This window comes from Chiloscyllium punctatum, chromosome 17, assembly GCF_047496795.1.
Source record: "Chiloscyllium punctatum isolate Juve2018m chromosome 17, sChiPun1.3, whole genome shotgun sequence".
Taxonomy (NCBI): domain Eukaryota; kingdom Metazoa; phylum Chordata; class Chondrichthyes; order Orectolobiformes; family Hemiscylliidae; genus Chiloscyllium; species Chiloscyllium punctatum.
Genome location: NC_092755.1, coordinates 66,964,544 through 66,979,883, shown reverse-complemented (window position 1 = coordinate 66,979,883; position 15,340 = coordinate 66,964,544). Strand labels below are relative to the sequence as shown.

Sequence of the window (15,340 nt, the reverse complement as noted above, 5' to 3'; positions counted from 1 at the left end):
TCAATCATGATTATAGTTTCTGGTGGAGGAGGGTCAAAGAGCCAAATGGTACACTCCTGCTCCTAGTTTCTATGTTTTTGTGAATATAAAAAGTAGGAGTTGTGAAACAGAGGTATAAAGTTAACATGAAACTTAAAGAAGGAGAAAAGTCTGTAGCGAATCACTTTGTTCAAATTATATTTATTAGGAAGTTTCCTATTGGGAATGTGTTCTTTGTTGGCTAGCTGGGTGTACTTTTAAGCCTGCCCAAAGTTGCATCTCCCATCAAAATGAACTTGGACATTTCAAGATGCAAGATATTTCTGATATAAAGATAGTGAAAAATAGTTAATTTAAAAACAACTTTAATGTTTTCTAGATTTGCTTCTCTGATGTGAGGGGATACTGTCAATAAAAGCTTTGGCATAAAAATCTTCCTCATTAAATATTAGCAAAAGTGCTTTTTGGTCTGCCCATTAAAAAATATTTTACTTTTCAATGAATGTGCTGCACTGCCTTTGAAATTCCGTTTGTGCATTTAGATCTGTGAACTCAACAACTTTATGTTTTATTTTTGCTCTTACTTCCTCTATCCTAACAATTTTGTAGTACCTTGAACATCATTAAAATGTAGTAAAGTATTTTACAAGAGCACTATTAATCAAAATAGTCACATTATTGTTATGGACCAGGCCAGACCCCCTCAAAACTACTCCGTTTCAAACAAAAGCTAAGCAACTCTCTTGGAATTTAATGATGCTACTCCAATTTCTTGCATCATTCCATAAACATCCACTTGGCAAGAAAAGAAAATCAAACACAGGTTCTTACATGAGAGTTACCAGAGAAAGAATCAGCATGAAACTTCTTTCCACTGTAGTTGTTTCTCTGGATTCCCAGCTCAAAATCTGACCAGCAGCTTTGAACTGACTGCTTGCTAAAACCCAACCAAATAAAATCAGAAAAAACCCTAAACTGGGAGAACTGGCCACTCCCCTTTCATTGTACAAGTGCTTTAAAAAAAACTTAAAAGCCTTTTCAAATAAATATTTCCAGACATGCTGGAGCCTCTGCCTTTATGACACCTCTTGAAAAAAAAACAAGGGCAGAATAATGTTTTTAAAGGAACAGCATCGTCAAAACTTTCCCCTTAAAAATCGAACTATCAACATCAAAAGATTGCTTCATTTTAAAACGCCTTAATCTTACATTGTTACAGCACTACAACACACAAATATTACATTGTCTATAACCATGCAAACATGCACTACTACAATCTTTTTCAGTCAGTTTACTTCTGCTAATGAACGTCACTGTTTCTCATCCAAGTCTCAACAATGCGTTGGCAATCACATTTTCTTGTCCTGCCATATGCACAATTTTCAAATTGAATGGCTGAAACAAGCTCCAACTAAACAGTCTGGAATCCTTGTCTTCAAATTTCTCCATAAACTTCAATGGGTTATGATCAGTATATATGACCGTCTCAGATACATTACTGATAACACAAATCTTGAAATGTTGTAACACCAACACCAAGCTCAAAGTCTTCTTCTCAACTGTCAAATATTTCTGCTGATGAATGCGCAGTTTCCTGGAGAAACACCCAAAAGGTTTTTCTATCTTCTCATCTTCTTCTTGTAAGAACATAGCACTGACACTCACATCACTTGCACTTTAGCCACATGGAATGGCTTTGCGTAATTAGGAGTGGCTAACACTGGGAAAGTAGTTAACAAAGCGTTCAGACAGTCAAATGCCTTCTGAAATCCCACTGTCCACTGAAACTTCTTGCCTTTCTTTAGTAATTCAGTGAGTGAAGCAGCCATACTGCTAAAATCCACTCAATCCCAGGAACCATAATACTATTTTTCTTTGTCAATGGTGTGGGAAACACCCCAACTACCTTTGTTTTTGCATTCTGTGGGGCCATTTATCCAAACCAAATAACATGGCCCATGAAAGTGACTTGGGCTTTGGCAAATTCACTCTTAGCAAGGTTTATCACCAAGCCTACCTCCCAAAGTTGATTGAACAATTCTGATAAATGTTGCAAATGTTCTGTCCATGTGTAACTAAAAATCACCAGGTCATTAAAATTAACTACACAGTTGAGTAATCCAGAAATGACCTTAATGGTTAGTCTCTGAAATGTGGCCAGCGCATTTTTCATACCAAGTGGCATGATGTTAAATTGATGCAGTCCATTCAGCATTACGAAAGCTGAATGAACAAGTCCAACTTACAACTATAAGTTGCTTGACCCACCTGTTCAACATAGTCTTCCAAATGTGGAATCGGATAAGAGTCAGACTTCGTTGCTGCATTGACTTTGCAATAGTCCACAGAAAACTACTGGTTACCATCTGGCTTTGGCACCATTACTATGGGTGATCTCCAGTCACTGCAACTCACGTTGATTATGTTGTCTTGGAGCATGTGTTAAATCTTTTTTTAAACTGTGCCAACTTTAGAGGGATAAGCCTACAAGGATGTTGCTTAATCAGAACAACATTTGCTATCTCTACATCATGCATAATTAGGTTCATACCTCCCAACTTATTTCCACATATCTTTCCATACAATAGCAATAACTCTTTCAGGTCATTTCAAGTTTCCTCTGGAAGGTAACTTAATACTTTATTCCAATTTTGGACAATTTCCTCAGTGTCCAATTTAATTTAAGGAATGTCCAATTCATAATCCTCTGAATTGGTTCTTCACTCTGTGTTGTAACCAGTAATACGGTCTTCTTTTGCTTTCCTTCCCTGTCAAAATACTTTTTGAATATATTCACATAACACAGAGAGATTCTTTCTGGCTGGAGTCCTTATCAAATAGCTCACCCCACTCAATCTCCTTTTGACTTGATAAGGTCCACCAAACCTTGATTTTTAAAAGGTTCGCCTAGAATTGTAAGTAACACTAACACTATCTCTGATTGCAAAATTGCAAATTTTTGATTTCTTTTTGGCTTCCTGTTTCATTGTACGCTGTGATACTTTTCAATGCTGTCTAGCCAACTCCCCCACTATTTAACCTTTCCCTAAAATAGTCCAAATCGGTGGTTTCTGAATTCTGACTTACCAATTTCTCCTTAATCAAGTTTAATGAGCTTTTCACTTCATGCCCAAAAATTAATTCAAATGGACTGAATTTGGTTGATTAATTTGGCGCATCTCTGATGGCAAAATGTATAAATGGGATTCCTTTATCCCAATCATCCGGATAGTCTTCACTGCAGGTTGTTAACATGGTCTTTAAGGTCTGATGTCACCTTTCTAGCACTCCCTGTGATTCTGGATAGTATGCAGTGGATTTGAATTATTTTATTCCTAGACTGTCCATAACTTCCTTGAATAATTTTGATGTAAAGTTTGACCTTTGTTTTGACTGTACCTCTGTGGGTAGTCCATCTCTCGTGAAAAATTTGACAAACTCCTCTACAATCCTTTTAGCTGTGATATTGCGTAATGGAATGGCCTATGAAACCTAGAAGACACACCTTGTTCTTGTTAACAAATACAGATTCCCACTTTTTGTTTTAGGTAGGGTGCAATCAATTAAGACTCTTGTAAACGGTTCCTCAAATGCGGGGATAGATATTAAAGTCGTGGGTTTTATTACAGCCTGTAGTTTTCTAATTACTTGACAGATATGACATGTCTGGTACAATTCAACTACATGTTTGTGCAGTCCAGGCCAGTAAAGATGTTTTGTATTTTAGCTCAAGTTTTCCTTACCTCTAAATGACCTTCTACTGATAGTTCATGTGCCACTAAAACACTTCCTTTCTGTAACCCACTGGCAATACTGGTGAACTTCTGCCCATTTCTCATCTGTGAGGTTATGCGTTGGTCTCCATTTCGTCATTAAGGCATCATTTTTAAGATAGCAGCATTCAGGGATACGTTTGGATTTTTTTTCCATATATGCCTTTTGATACAGTTGCTTTAGTTTCTCAGCTTTCTGCTGTAATTCTCCTTAATTTCTCTGAGCTAAAGATGTCTGCTTTGTCATCCATCTAGTCATGGTTTGTATCGAGCATTTGATCAAACAGTGTCTCTGATAATTCCACTTTAACCTTCTTATCTGTACTCTTTGATCTTTCCTGTTTCAACTGGTGACTTTGTGACCTTGTTACCACACTATCAGGAAAAATCCCAGGATGTGTCCTGTAATACCTCTGTTGCCTGATTTTTTTTACTGGCTTTTCAGTCGGCAGCACTTCTACCTGTGAACCAGCTACATCGTTTGCAAGGACAAATTGCGTTCCTTGAGCTGAGAGTTTGTTTAGTACTCCTACTATGAGTTCTTCACTTTCACTTGGCACTCTAGCCTCATTCTACATGGTTGAGCACTTTTTGTTCACCTGAATTCCCATTACTAGCACTCTTTCTAGCAATAGTCCTTCTGAGGTACATATCTCATCTTTCAACATCAAAGATTGAGAAGATCCTTTACCTCTTCATATTGCAACCTCTTCACCTGCGGCTCCTGGCCTATGTGACAAAACTTTACCTTCGCAATTACTTTCATCAAGAAGATCTGGCACTTCCTCCTTAACCCAGCTTCAACCAGGTTGAACATTTTGGTGTAGCTTTCTAGCCTCCACTGTGCTTTCTGTTACCACTCCAACACAATTCACTGACTTATCTTGTTTTCCTAAACCTGTCTTCCCAGTGCTTTTCCTACCCCAGGAACACTGACTTCATGAGACCTCCTTCACTGCAGTGAAAACACCAGAGCTTTTTCACTTCTCTTTCCACTTCAAGGGTTTCCCTTTTACCCTGTGCTAAGTTATTCTTAAGACCTTCACGGAGATCTACTTTCCCCTTATCACGTGAGGATTTCTCTTTTCCCCATTTCTATCCCTCACGGATTGAAATTAAGGTTGGAATCCAAACTTTTGATTAATGGACCAACTCATAATCACCAGCCACTTCAGCCGCAAATTTTGCTGTTTTAACTATCTGCTCTTCCACGAGTTCTCACTACCTTAGGAAATAAATTTTTGAACTCATCCAAAATAATTATCTAAGATCGTAGGTTTGTTCAATTTTTAAAACCCTTATCTATCAATCAAAATTACCTTGTTTGATCCTTTCAAACTCAATGTAGGTTTGACCAGGGTCCCTCCTCAAGATTCCTGAAACACTGTCTGTAGGCTTCTGGTAGAAGCTCATATACACTTAAAATAGCTTTCTTCACGTCCTCATACACCCCAGATACCTCCTCTAATAGTGATGCAAATACCTCACTAGCTCGACCTACAAGCTCAACAAAACCACATGGTCAGGAGCCACTTCATTTGTCAGGAGCCACTTTCTCAAATAAGATGAAAAAGGCTTCAACATCCTTTTCATCAAATTGAGGCAATCCTTATATTTAAACAAATCCCCACCAGGCCTTTGGCTACCATGGATTTACTCATCCTCACTCAGCTTACCTTCTGCCTTCACCTCCATCCTTTTGAACCAATTTTCCTGTCCAAGTGCCAATTTATGATGTTCAAACTCTCTTTCTCCCTTTCCTCTCTCTTTTTATCTTTTTGTTCTGCTGGGGCCTTATTATTTTTCTCTTTCCTCTGTTTGTAATTCAAACAATTTCATTTCTTTTTCCCTGTCTTTATCTTTTAACTCTAAATCAAGCTGCTTCATTTAATAGAATTTCAACCACCTCCAAAGATTTTGATGGCATTTCCAGCAAACCTAAATGCTGAGCTATTGCTGTAATTGTCTCTCCTTTCCTCATGGAAGGAGGCAGCTCCAACTCTAGCTTGACTTGCCAATTCCAGCGACTTTGCCTTATTCACCCTTTGTAAAACCTCCAAAGTCACTTCGTCCACCCACAGAGAAGTCTTGGTGACTTAAAAAGCCATTACTATACCAAGCACTGTTTAAACCAACCAAATTCAACATTTGGAACAAAAGATACTAACGCACACCATTTGTTGCCTTTGGGTCCAAAAACCCTCACCCCAAACTGGAACTATAGAACAATCCTGTTAACAGCCCCCAATCTGTTATGCACCAGGCCAGATATGATCGAAATATTTCAAGAAGGTAGCCCAGACCATAACTTTTCTAGTTGTTTTAAGCAAGCGTAGAGTGGATATTCCAGGAGTGACACAGCTGGCCCAACCACTCAGTTTTAAACAAAACAGAATTTATTTACAGACTACCAAATGAAATGAGATCAAAAGAGAACAGAATATAGAATAACAACCTATCTGAAAACCAAAGCGACCTCTATTGCAACTTAATGATGCAGTTCCAATTTCTTGCAACATCCCATAAACACCTTCTTGGCAAAAAAGGTAAAAATCAAACACAAGTTCTTACAGGAGAGATGCCAGGGAGAGATGCCAGAGAGAGAGTGTCAGCATGGAACTCTTGCCACTGTAGCTGTTTTCTTTGGATTCCCAGCTTAAAGCCTGACTAGCAACGTTGACAGACTGCTTGCTAAAACCAAACCAAACCAGACAAAACCCTGAACTGGGAGAACTGGCCGCTCCCCTTTCATTGTACAAGTGTTTCTTAAAAAAAAAACTGAAAAGCCTATTCAAGTACATATTTTCAGACATATTGTAAACTCTGCCTTTACGACTCTTCTCGAATAAAAAAGGACAGAATAACCTTGTTAAAAGAGCACAGGTCAGGCAGCATCAGAGGAGCAAGAAAATCGACGTTTCGGGCAAAAGCCCTTCATCATGTTTCCAGCATCTGCAGTCCTCACTTTTGCCTTGTTAAAAGAGCAGTATTGTCACACTACGCAATACTCTGATGGATGCCAAAAGAGGTGGGTTTACGGGATGTCATGATGGAGGAAACAAGGCAGAAGGCGTAGGATGGGTATCCCAGAATTCAGGGCCGAGGCAACTGAAAGAGCAATCACAATTGGTGCAGTTAGTAAAAACTGGGATGCACACAATGTCAAGCTGAATGGATGAGGGATAGCTTGGAGGTTTGTGGAGCTGGAGGAGATTACAGACAGTGAGGGCAAAGCCAAGGATGAATTTGAAAACAAGGATGAGAAGTTTAAAATAGAGATTTGTTTGGCCGGGGCCAAAGTAACTTAGCAAGAACAGGATTGATAGGTGAAATGTGACGAGGTGCAAATGAAGATTTACAGGGCAGTTTTGGATCGTCTGAAGTTTATTGATGGTAGATGCGCATTGAAATAGTCAAGTCAAGACATAAAAAGGCATAACTGACAGTGTCAGCGACAGAAATTGAGACAGGGACTAAACTGCCTGACACTACAGAGATATAAATGGGTGGTCTTAGTTATACAATACAAATTATAAATATAGTTTGAAAACCTTTGCTGCATTGTCTAATCTTGCAGGTCACAATGAAAATTGAGAGGTGTATACATAATTTAAATAATTTCTTAAAGCATTCTAATATGCACTGGACACTGACAAACTATGATAGTGGAAGACAATTGTACTGAAAAGTGCCACAAGAGAGAATAGGACCAAAGTAAGTGAAAAATATGTAAATAATATAAGACACATGCACATACAAGAACTTTCAAAAGTTGATTGTAGTAGACTGTAGGTACAAGGACACCTGACAAGTGGGAGAATTTTAAGGGTACGATGATGAGAGTTCAGAGGCATTATGTCCCAGTTAGAGTGAACGGTAAGGCTAGTAAGATTAAGGAACAATGGATGATGAAAGATGTTGAGATTCTAGTCAATGATAAAGAGGATATTATTTTAGATATGGACAACAGGATTCAAATGAATCTCTTAAATCAGTAGGAAGAGTATAGCAGCATTCTTCAGGCAACGTTGAATGCTATGGGGAGTAAGGGAGGAAATTGTGAGGCCATTGCAGAAATATCTGCATCATCTAAAACTCCAGCCTTATGACTGGAAGGTGGCTAATATTGTGCCTTTGTTTAAGAAGTGTTGTAAGGAAAAACTGGGGAACTATAGACCTGTAAGTCTGACTTCAGTTGTGGATAAATTGTTGGAGGAGATTCTAAAAGATAGGATTTATAGACATTTAGAAAGCTAAAAATTGATTAGGGATAGTCAGCTTGGTTTTATGCAAGGAAAATTGTGTCAAACAAACTTGTTTGAGTTTTTTGAGGAACTTACCAAAACGATTGATGAGGGCAGAGCAGTAGACATTGTTTACTTGGACTTTAGTCAAGCCTTTGACGAGGTTTCACATGGTAGACTAATTAGTAAAGTTAGCTCACACGGGATAAAGGGTGACCTTGCCAATTGGATACATAATTGGCTTAATGGCAGGAGACAGAGAGCGGTTGTGAAGGGCGCTTTTCAATCTGGAGGCCTGTCACCAGTAGTGTTCCATAGGTAACAGTTCTGAGACCTCTTTTATTTGTCATTTATATAAATGATTTGGATGAGATTATAGAAGACATGGTTAGTAAGTTTGCGGATGACACAAAAAATAGTGGCAAAGTAGACAGTGAAGAAGGTTTTCTAAGTTTACAAAAGGATCTTGCTCAATTGGGTTAATGGGCTGTAAAATAGCAGACAGAGGTCAATCTGGATAACTATGAGGTATTGCATTTTGGTACGACAAACAGAGGCATAACTTGTACATTTAATGGCAAGGCCCTGGGTAGTGATGTAGAACAGATGGACCTAGGAGTGCAGGTACATAATTCTTTGAAGTTTGCTTTACATACAGATAGGATGGTTAAAAAGACATTTAGCACACTCGCCTTCATTGCTCAGTCCTTGGAGTATAGGAGTTGGGAAATCAAGTTCAGATTGTACAGGACATTGATGAAGCCTCTTCTGGAATACTGTGCCCAGTTCTGGTCGCCCAGTTATAAGAAGGATATTATTAAGCTAGAGAAGGTTCAGAAGAGATTTATCAGATGCTGCTGGGTTTGGAAGGTTTGAGTTATACACTGGAGCGTAGGGCGTTAAGAGATCATCTTACAGAGGTTTATAAAAGGATAAGGGGTATAGACAGGGTCAGTAGTAGGTATCTCTTCCCTAGGATGGGTTATTTCAAGAATAGTGGGCATATTTTTAAGGTGAGGGGAGAGAGATTTAAAAAAAGGAGGGAGAAATGTTTTACACAGAGGGTGGTTCGCATATTGAATGAACTTCCTCAGGAAGTGGTGGACGTGGGCACAGTTACAACATTTGAAAGACACTTAGATAAGTATATGAACAGGAAAGGTTAGGAGGGAGATGGGACTAGTTTTGTTTGGGATTATATTTGGCATGGACTGGTTGGACTGAAGGGTCAGTTTCCATACTCTATGACTCTATATAAAGAAAAACGGTGAGAACAAGAGTATTTAAACACTGGCAAAGTAAACTGATGCATCTATTATCATTTTAGATGGATAAAAGGGGTACATTATGCAAACTGAATTCCTCAATACATTCTGATTCCAGACAAACACTATTTTCATTTGAAACATTGGTGCATAGATCTCTCAAATATAGTTCAGTTAGCAGAGGTCATGTAATCAATTAAGTGCGTGAAACACAAAATTGGAGGAGCATGAAACAGATCATTGCTGTCGAACACATCACACATCTTTAAATTACCCGCAGCTGTAGGTTTGAAATGGATTCCAGAATTCGTCTTTAGAAAATTTAAGAAACCAGAGTAACAAGAAATATGTACAAAATAGGCCTGAATCTCCAACTAAACCTATGTTTTGATCACAGTGCTTAACCTCAATATACATTTCTTGCTGTTTACAGCAGATTTATTGTCTAGAAAGGCAACTAACTCTTAATTTTCTAATAAACAACTTTTCGAAAATAATGAAATTCACAAAATTCTGAGAAAAGCCTGATTTTATTTAGTCAAATATAGGAACATCACAATGAGTTGAATCCCAGGGGATCCACACTCAAATTCTTGTTAAGTAGAGCATGATAGGTGAAGGACAACCAAATTCCACATTAATGTATCTCTTCGTAACCATTATATCTAGAAGCATAGTCAATATCAAAACAAAACAGATTCAAATTCTAGGTGAAAACTGAGTAAAGCCGTAAATGTGTGGGAGAATGCCTTTATTCATTTGTGCACATCTTGCAATAGCCTAACCTTATAAAAAGTAATGTATACTCTGCTAAGCCATGAATGAGACTGTTTTGGTTTTGGAGTCTATTATCTGTCATTGCTGCCAGAGTGACCACATTCTTACTGCTTACCAAGTGGAAAATGATGCGGGGTCTTGCCTTGAAATCGGCTGAGGTAAACCCCATGTCACTGCTCTTTTCTGCAGGATTGGAATGGAGATGAAAACATTCTCAACTTGGACTGCCTTGAATTTTACCATCTGGATAGGCAGCGACTCTAACTCCCTCTCATGCTGGACAGACTCTCTGCTCATTGAACAGTTCCAAGCTATTTCCCTTGTGTTTCAGAATGATAGACAAACAATCCATTTCTTTGTGATATCTGCTTTCCATTTCATTTAACAGTTTTCCACTTGCTGTACAAACTTGATCTTTCTTTCAATAAACAACACTTCTAACTTTTTCACCAACTTAATCATACTTGCAGGCTTTGCGTGTTCTTTAACAGGGAGGTCTCGACGTCAAATGATAGTTTATCCAGCACTCCATGATATTGTACTCATGTGGACTGACACTGTTCTGATTGGTTGGCATGATCACATGACAAGTTGAGTCAAGGTTGGCTTTGGCAGTGTTATCAAGATTAATCATGGGTCACGAGCATGAAATTTCCGCTCAATACAGGCAATGTTAAATGGAATTTACTGTTCTGCTTCAGGGAATGTCTGACAGTTTGTTACTAACTAAAGTTTTTGTTTTTAGCTTTGACATGTCACAATTTCACGACACATGTAAAACTTTTTATTCAGTTCTCATTAGATAATTCTGTGATCAACACTGTTACATGCAACACTGACTTTATGCTATATATTCAACAATGTTACTAGAAATTTTACTGTATGCTCTTTCAGGATCTACTTAATTTCATTCATATTGCATTATTTCAATTTTCTTTAAAAAATTATAAATACTCTTGAAACTGAATTTGCATCTGGTTTCTCTTCAAAACCTATTTGCAACATATTTGAAGGCTTATCTCAACTGTCTAGATTTTTGTGTTAGAATAATGATGAATCAAACAGCACAAACTGTTACTCCCCCCCCAAATGGCACAGCAGCTTCAGGTGAGGAGCAGATGCACAGTTAAATGTGAGAAAACAGTTGTGGTCAAAGGGTGTTTTAGTCATTAGAATCACAAAAGTGCTGAGTGGTTCACTATTGTACAATGTTAGTGCATTTGTGCAATATATACAAACTAAACTCAGCACAAAAAGTTAAATCTTAGCTATTCCAAGCAAAGCATTTTTTATAACAACATGTTAATCGTAATTAAGGCTAAGGAACCTTTCTGTCATGGAAAATTAATATTATACAATGTCAATCCTACATATTTTAATTGTTTTTGAAATCTTTTAAAAATTACAATGTAAAACATGCATTTATTTACTTCTGCGTTGTATCTTTTCCCCTCAATTTACCCTTCCCCTCTATTTTACCCACTCTACTTTGCATTTCCATGCCAATCCTTGCACAATTAATTGTACAATCCTTCAACCCAACTGGTTGCTTTTCTTGTTCAATCCAGTACCAGACCAATGTTTTAACTAAGTTAAATGACAAATAAGTTCCAAAAGTTCTTAGGAGAACAATTTTAGCTTCTGGCATGGTAGTTGTAAGTTGATTATCTTTGCTTTTCTAAATTCTGCATCTCCTTCATTAAAATAAATACAATTTATTTTGTGTCAAATTTACCAATTTAATATGGTACAATTAATATATTAAAAAGGTTCAAAGGATTAAACTTGTCTTTTAGTTCTGTAGGATATGCTTTCTGCACACATGCAGGAATCTCCTTAATATAAAATTCCCTGAATTTTATTTGCACCAGATCAACAGGGAGCAAAAATGCAGACAAAATTACTTACATTGAAAGAAATAAAATTATCTAGTCTTTTCCTTCCATAATTTCGTCCAGGATCTCTGACTGCCTTTTCTTTTTTGGAGAATCTATTGTGAATGAACACAGAGAAAGAATAAAGAAAATTTAATAGAAGATATGAATTTGAAGACAATCAATATGCAATAATTAGATTTGATCTTCTTCCATTTCGAGTCTAATTTGTTCGGCAGTAATAAATAGGCCATTCATACAATAGGCTGGGAAATTGGATTTGGGGAGTAGTAACAGTAGGATGCCTAGAAATATAACAGTAAGCAGCAAAGCATGAACTGTCTATCATTTACATCATTAGCACTAACAATAGACTGGAATACTCCTGCAGATGAACAACTGATTAAACCAATCACCATTAATTCTTAGGCACACTGATATATTTAAATTTTAAGGTGAAGGAAAGGAATGAAAATGAAATACATGTGACTAGGGTTACCATTTTTAAAGTTTGAGGAGTTTATGTTTGACTATCATTTCAAGAAATTTTTAGTAAAAAGACAGGAAAATGGCTATGATGTTTCTGCTTGTAAAATACAAAATTACCCAGAGCTGTTTGTGTAACAAATTAAATGCAATCATCTGCCTGTGCCATCTGGAACATCATTGTGGATGGTCTTTATTTTAAGAATTCTGATCACTTCGAAACATCTTCCAGTTTACAAGTTAATTCATTTCTAATAAACAGATCACAATACTCTCAATATTTTTTTCATTTATTTGGCCTTAACCAGATGACTAAAGAAGTAGGTGAGTTAACAATCTTCAACAGATTTAAAACAGGTAGAAAGGCTTGTTGAAACTAAAGGGCACAGTGAACTTAATAAGAAATTTAATTGCACAAAGTGTTATTGCGCCTTGATATCTCTTGGACAAACCTTACAAAAAAGTATGTAATTTCTTTTAAATAATATTTTGATCACAAACCATTTATTAGATGAGATAAATCCATTGATAAGATTAAACTATACAAATAGCATACAACTGTTTTAAACCAAAATTTAGAATTTTGCTTCCATTTTTGGCTCACGGTTTCTTCTTCATTTCATTTGTCACAAGGAAAGCTGCGAAGAACACTGCAAATGGCTTCAGCAGTTTGACTGGTTGTTAACAAAACCTTCTATTTCCAACATTTTTAACCAGTTAGCATTGCTACCCTCAAACAATCATTGATTATATGTGTGTGAGCAGAGGCACAGAAGCAGTTGCTAGCATGCTATTTTGATACAGGAACTTCACATCAAAGAATTGAGAGGGTAGTGTGGAGTTTGAGAAAGAAAAAGTAATCAGGATTTAGTAATTATTTTTCACAAGAGGCTTGCTCTTATGGGCATACTTTCATGGCATATCTAGTTTCTAAAGGAATCAGGGTTCTCAACAAAAGGAAGGCCTTGCTTAAAATCTGAGAAGTACTCGAGTTATTAAAGTGACAAATTAGTGATGAATATTTGAAGATATTAAACTGAATTATAATCATATAGCTTACTTCATCATCCATTTTATTTAAATAAAGAACCAAAGGCTGAAGATAGAATCATATCTAATCTTTGTTAAAATTCTAATGAGGAGCTTTGATACAGTCAGGTATCCTTTATCTGCACATCCAAAAACTGCGAAGACATAAAACCCAAAGTCTTTTTGAAAGTGGACCCAAATAGACCTGTAGACACACTAAGTTTGGGCCCTTTATAAAGAGCTTTGCTTGCCCCAAACAGACCTAAGCTCAGTCTGTCTATAGCTCCATTTCAGTCCTTTGACAAAAAACAACTTTTAGGTTAGTTTGGACCAAACGAAATTTTTATTCCAAGGCCTGAATGCACGCAAACAGACCTAAGTAGTGAGTGTAGCAACAAATGGAGAGAGAGTTTACAGCAAGTGAAGAAATAATGAAAAAATGTTTACAGATACTATCAGGATTTTGATAAAGATAATGTCAATCTAATTCTCAACAGACTAGGATACAACAAATTCAAAAGTTAAATGAATACTTGACATTTGGATGCGAGATGATTGGTAAAAGAACATTAGAGGGGAAGATAAGTGTATCCAAAAACTAAATACACCCTTCGGCAAAACATAGTTGGTCCCGAGGTTTTCAAATAAAGGATACTCAATCTGTATTTTTGATTTGATTTGATTTATTGTTGTCACATATACCTAGGTACATTGAAACATTTTGTCTTGCGTGCAGTAAAGGCAGATCACACCATACAAAATGTATTAGTGTTGTTGAACAGAGTGCATAATACAAAGTTATAGCTGCAGAGCAGGTGCACAAAGAGCGAGGTCAACATTAAATTTAAGATAAGTCCAATAACAGCAGGGAATAATATGCTCTTGAATCTGTTGGTAAGTGTGTTTAAGCTTCTGTGTGTTCTGCCCAATGGAAGAGGTTGGAAGAGGTTATAACCTGGGTAGGAGGGTCTTTGATTATGTTGGCTGCCTTACTGAGGCAGCGAGAAATATAGATGAGGTCAGTGGATGGAAGGCTGGCTTGCATGATGGAGTGGGCTGTAAGTAAAGATCTAGGAGACTATTTTAGAAGTGGTAATGAATGCAGTGAAATTTAAGGCCAGATAACTAGAGTTGGGAATAATTGAGCTGTGAAGGATGAAGGAGTGCAGCATGGAGCAAATTGTTAATGAAAAACCCTTGTTTTTGGCAATGTTTTGATAGTATAGGCATCATTAATTCATCTTTAAAACTAGATATAATTAAAATATGTTTGAAATAAAACACTAAGCACACAACAATTTTTAACAAATTGATGTTAAAACGATAACAGAATGTTGCCTAATCTCATGCGCTATTTGCAGTCTAATAAAATATTCCTCTATATAATTTACAGTTATCACACTTTTGTTTTTTAATTTGTACCTTCAAGCTACTCACAAAGCACAAGTAAAATATGATAGCCAAGTTGACAATGCATATTAACTTGCAATGCGACAGAATTCATTTTATCAGTATTAAGTTGAATTTTATGCCTTCACATATAGCAGGCTTGTCAAAAATGTCAAATTTATTTCAGTAAATTGACAGTCAAGGATCATAGGGTTACTACAGCAATCAGATATCATCCGAATGTACAGACCCATAAAAAGTTACAGTCCAGAATTCAAAGAAATTGCATACATTTTTGCACAGGCTGAGCAGTTAATTAAGAACTTAGGAAAAAAAACTAGAATTTTGACAGGTGATCTCCACCTTGAAAATTGGATACAATTTCTTGAAACAGCAAGTGTAAAACCGTATTTCTGTATTTCTATAGATAGGTCCACCTAAATATAAAATCAAATTTATAGAACAGGAATGCAAATTCCCTTATCCTTCACAGCCTACAATTCCCTCTCTTTGGTTAGGGAACT

The 15,340-nt window shown here is 36.8% G+C and overlaps 1 protein-coding gene across 3 annotated transcripts in view; it reads right to left on the bottom strand.

Moving 5' to 3' along the window:
• The window catches only part of rbm19 (RNA binding motif protein 19), a 246,526-nt gene that overhangs the window by 74,212 nt on the left and 156,974 nt on the right, over positions 1 to 15,340 (bottom strand). For all 3 annotated transcript variants that reach the window (XM_072587340.1, XM_072587341.1, XM_072587342.1), the window contains exon 24: positions 11,947 to 12,028. In XM_072587340.1, coding sequence (XP_072443441.1) covers positions 11,967 to 12,028 — 62 coding nt within the window. In that variant the 3' untranslated portion in view covers positions 11,947 to 11,966. The remainder of the gene's footprint in view (positions 1 to 11,946; positions 12,029 to 15,340) is intronic.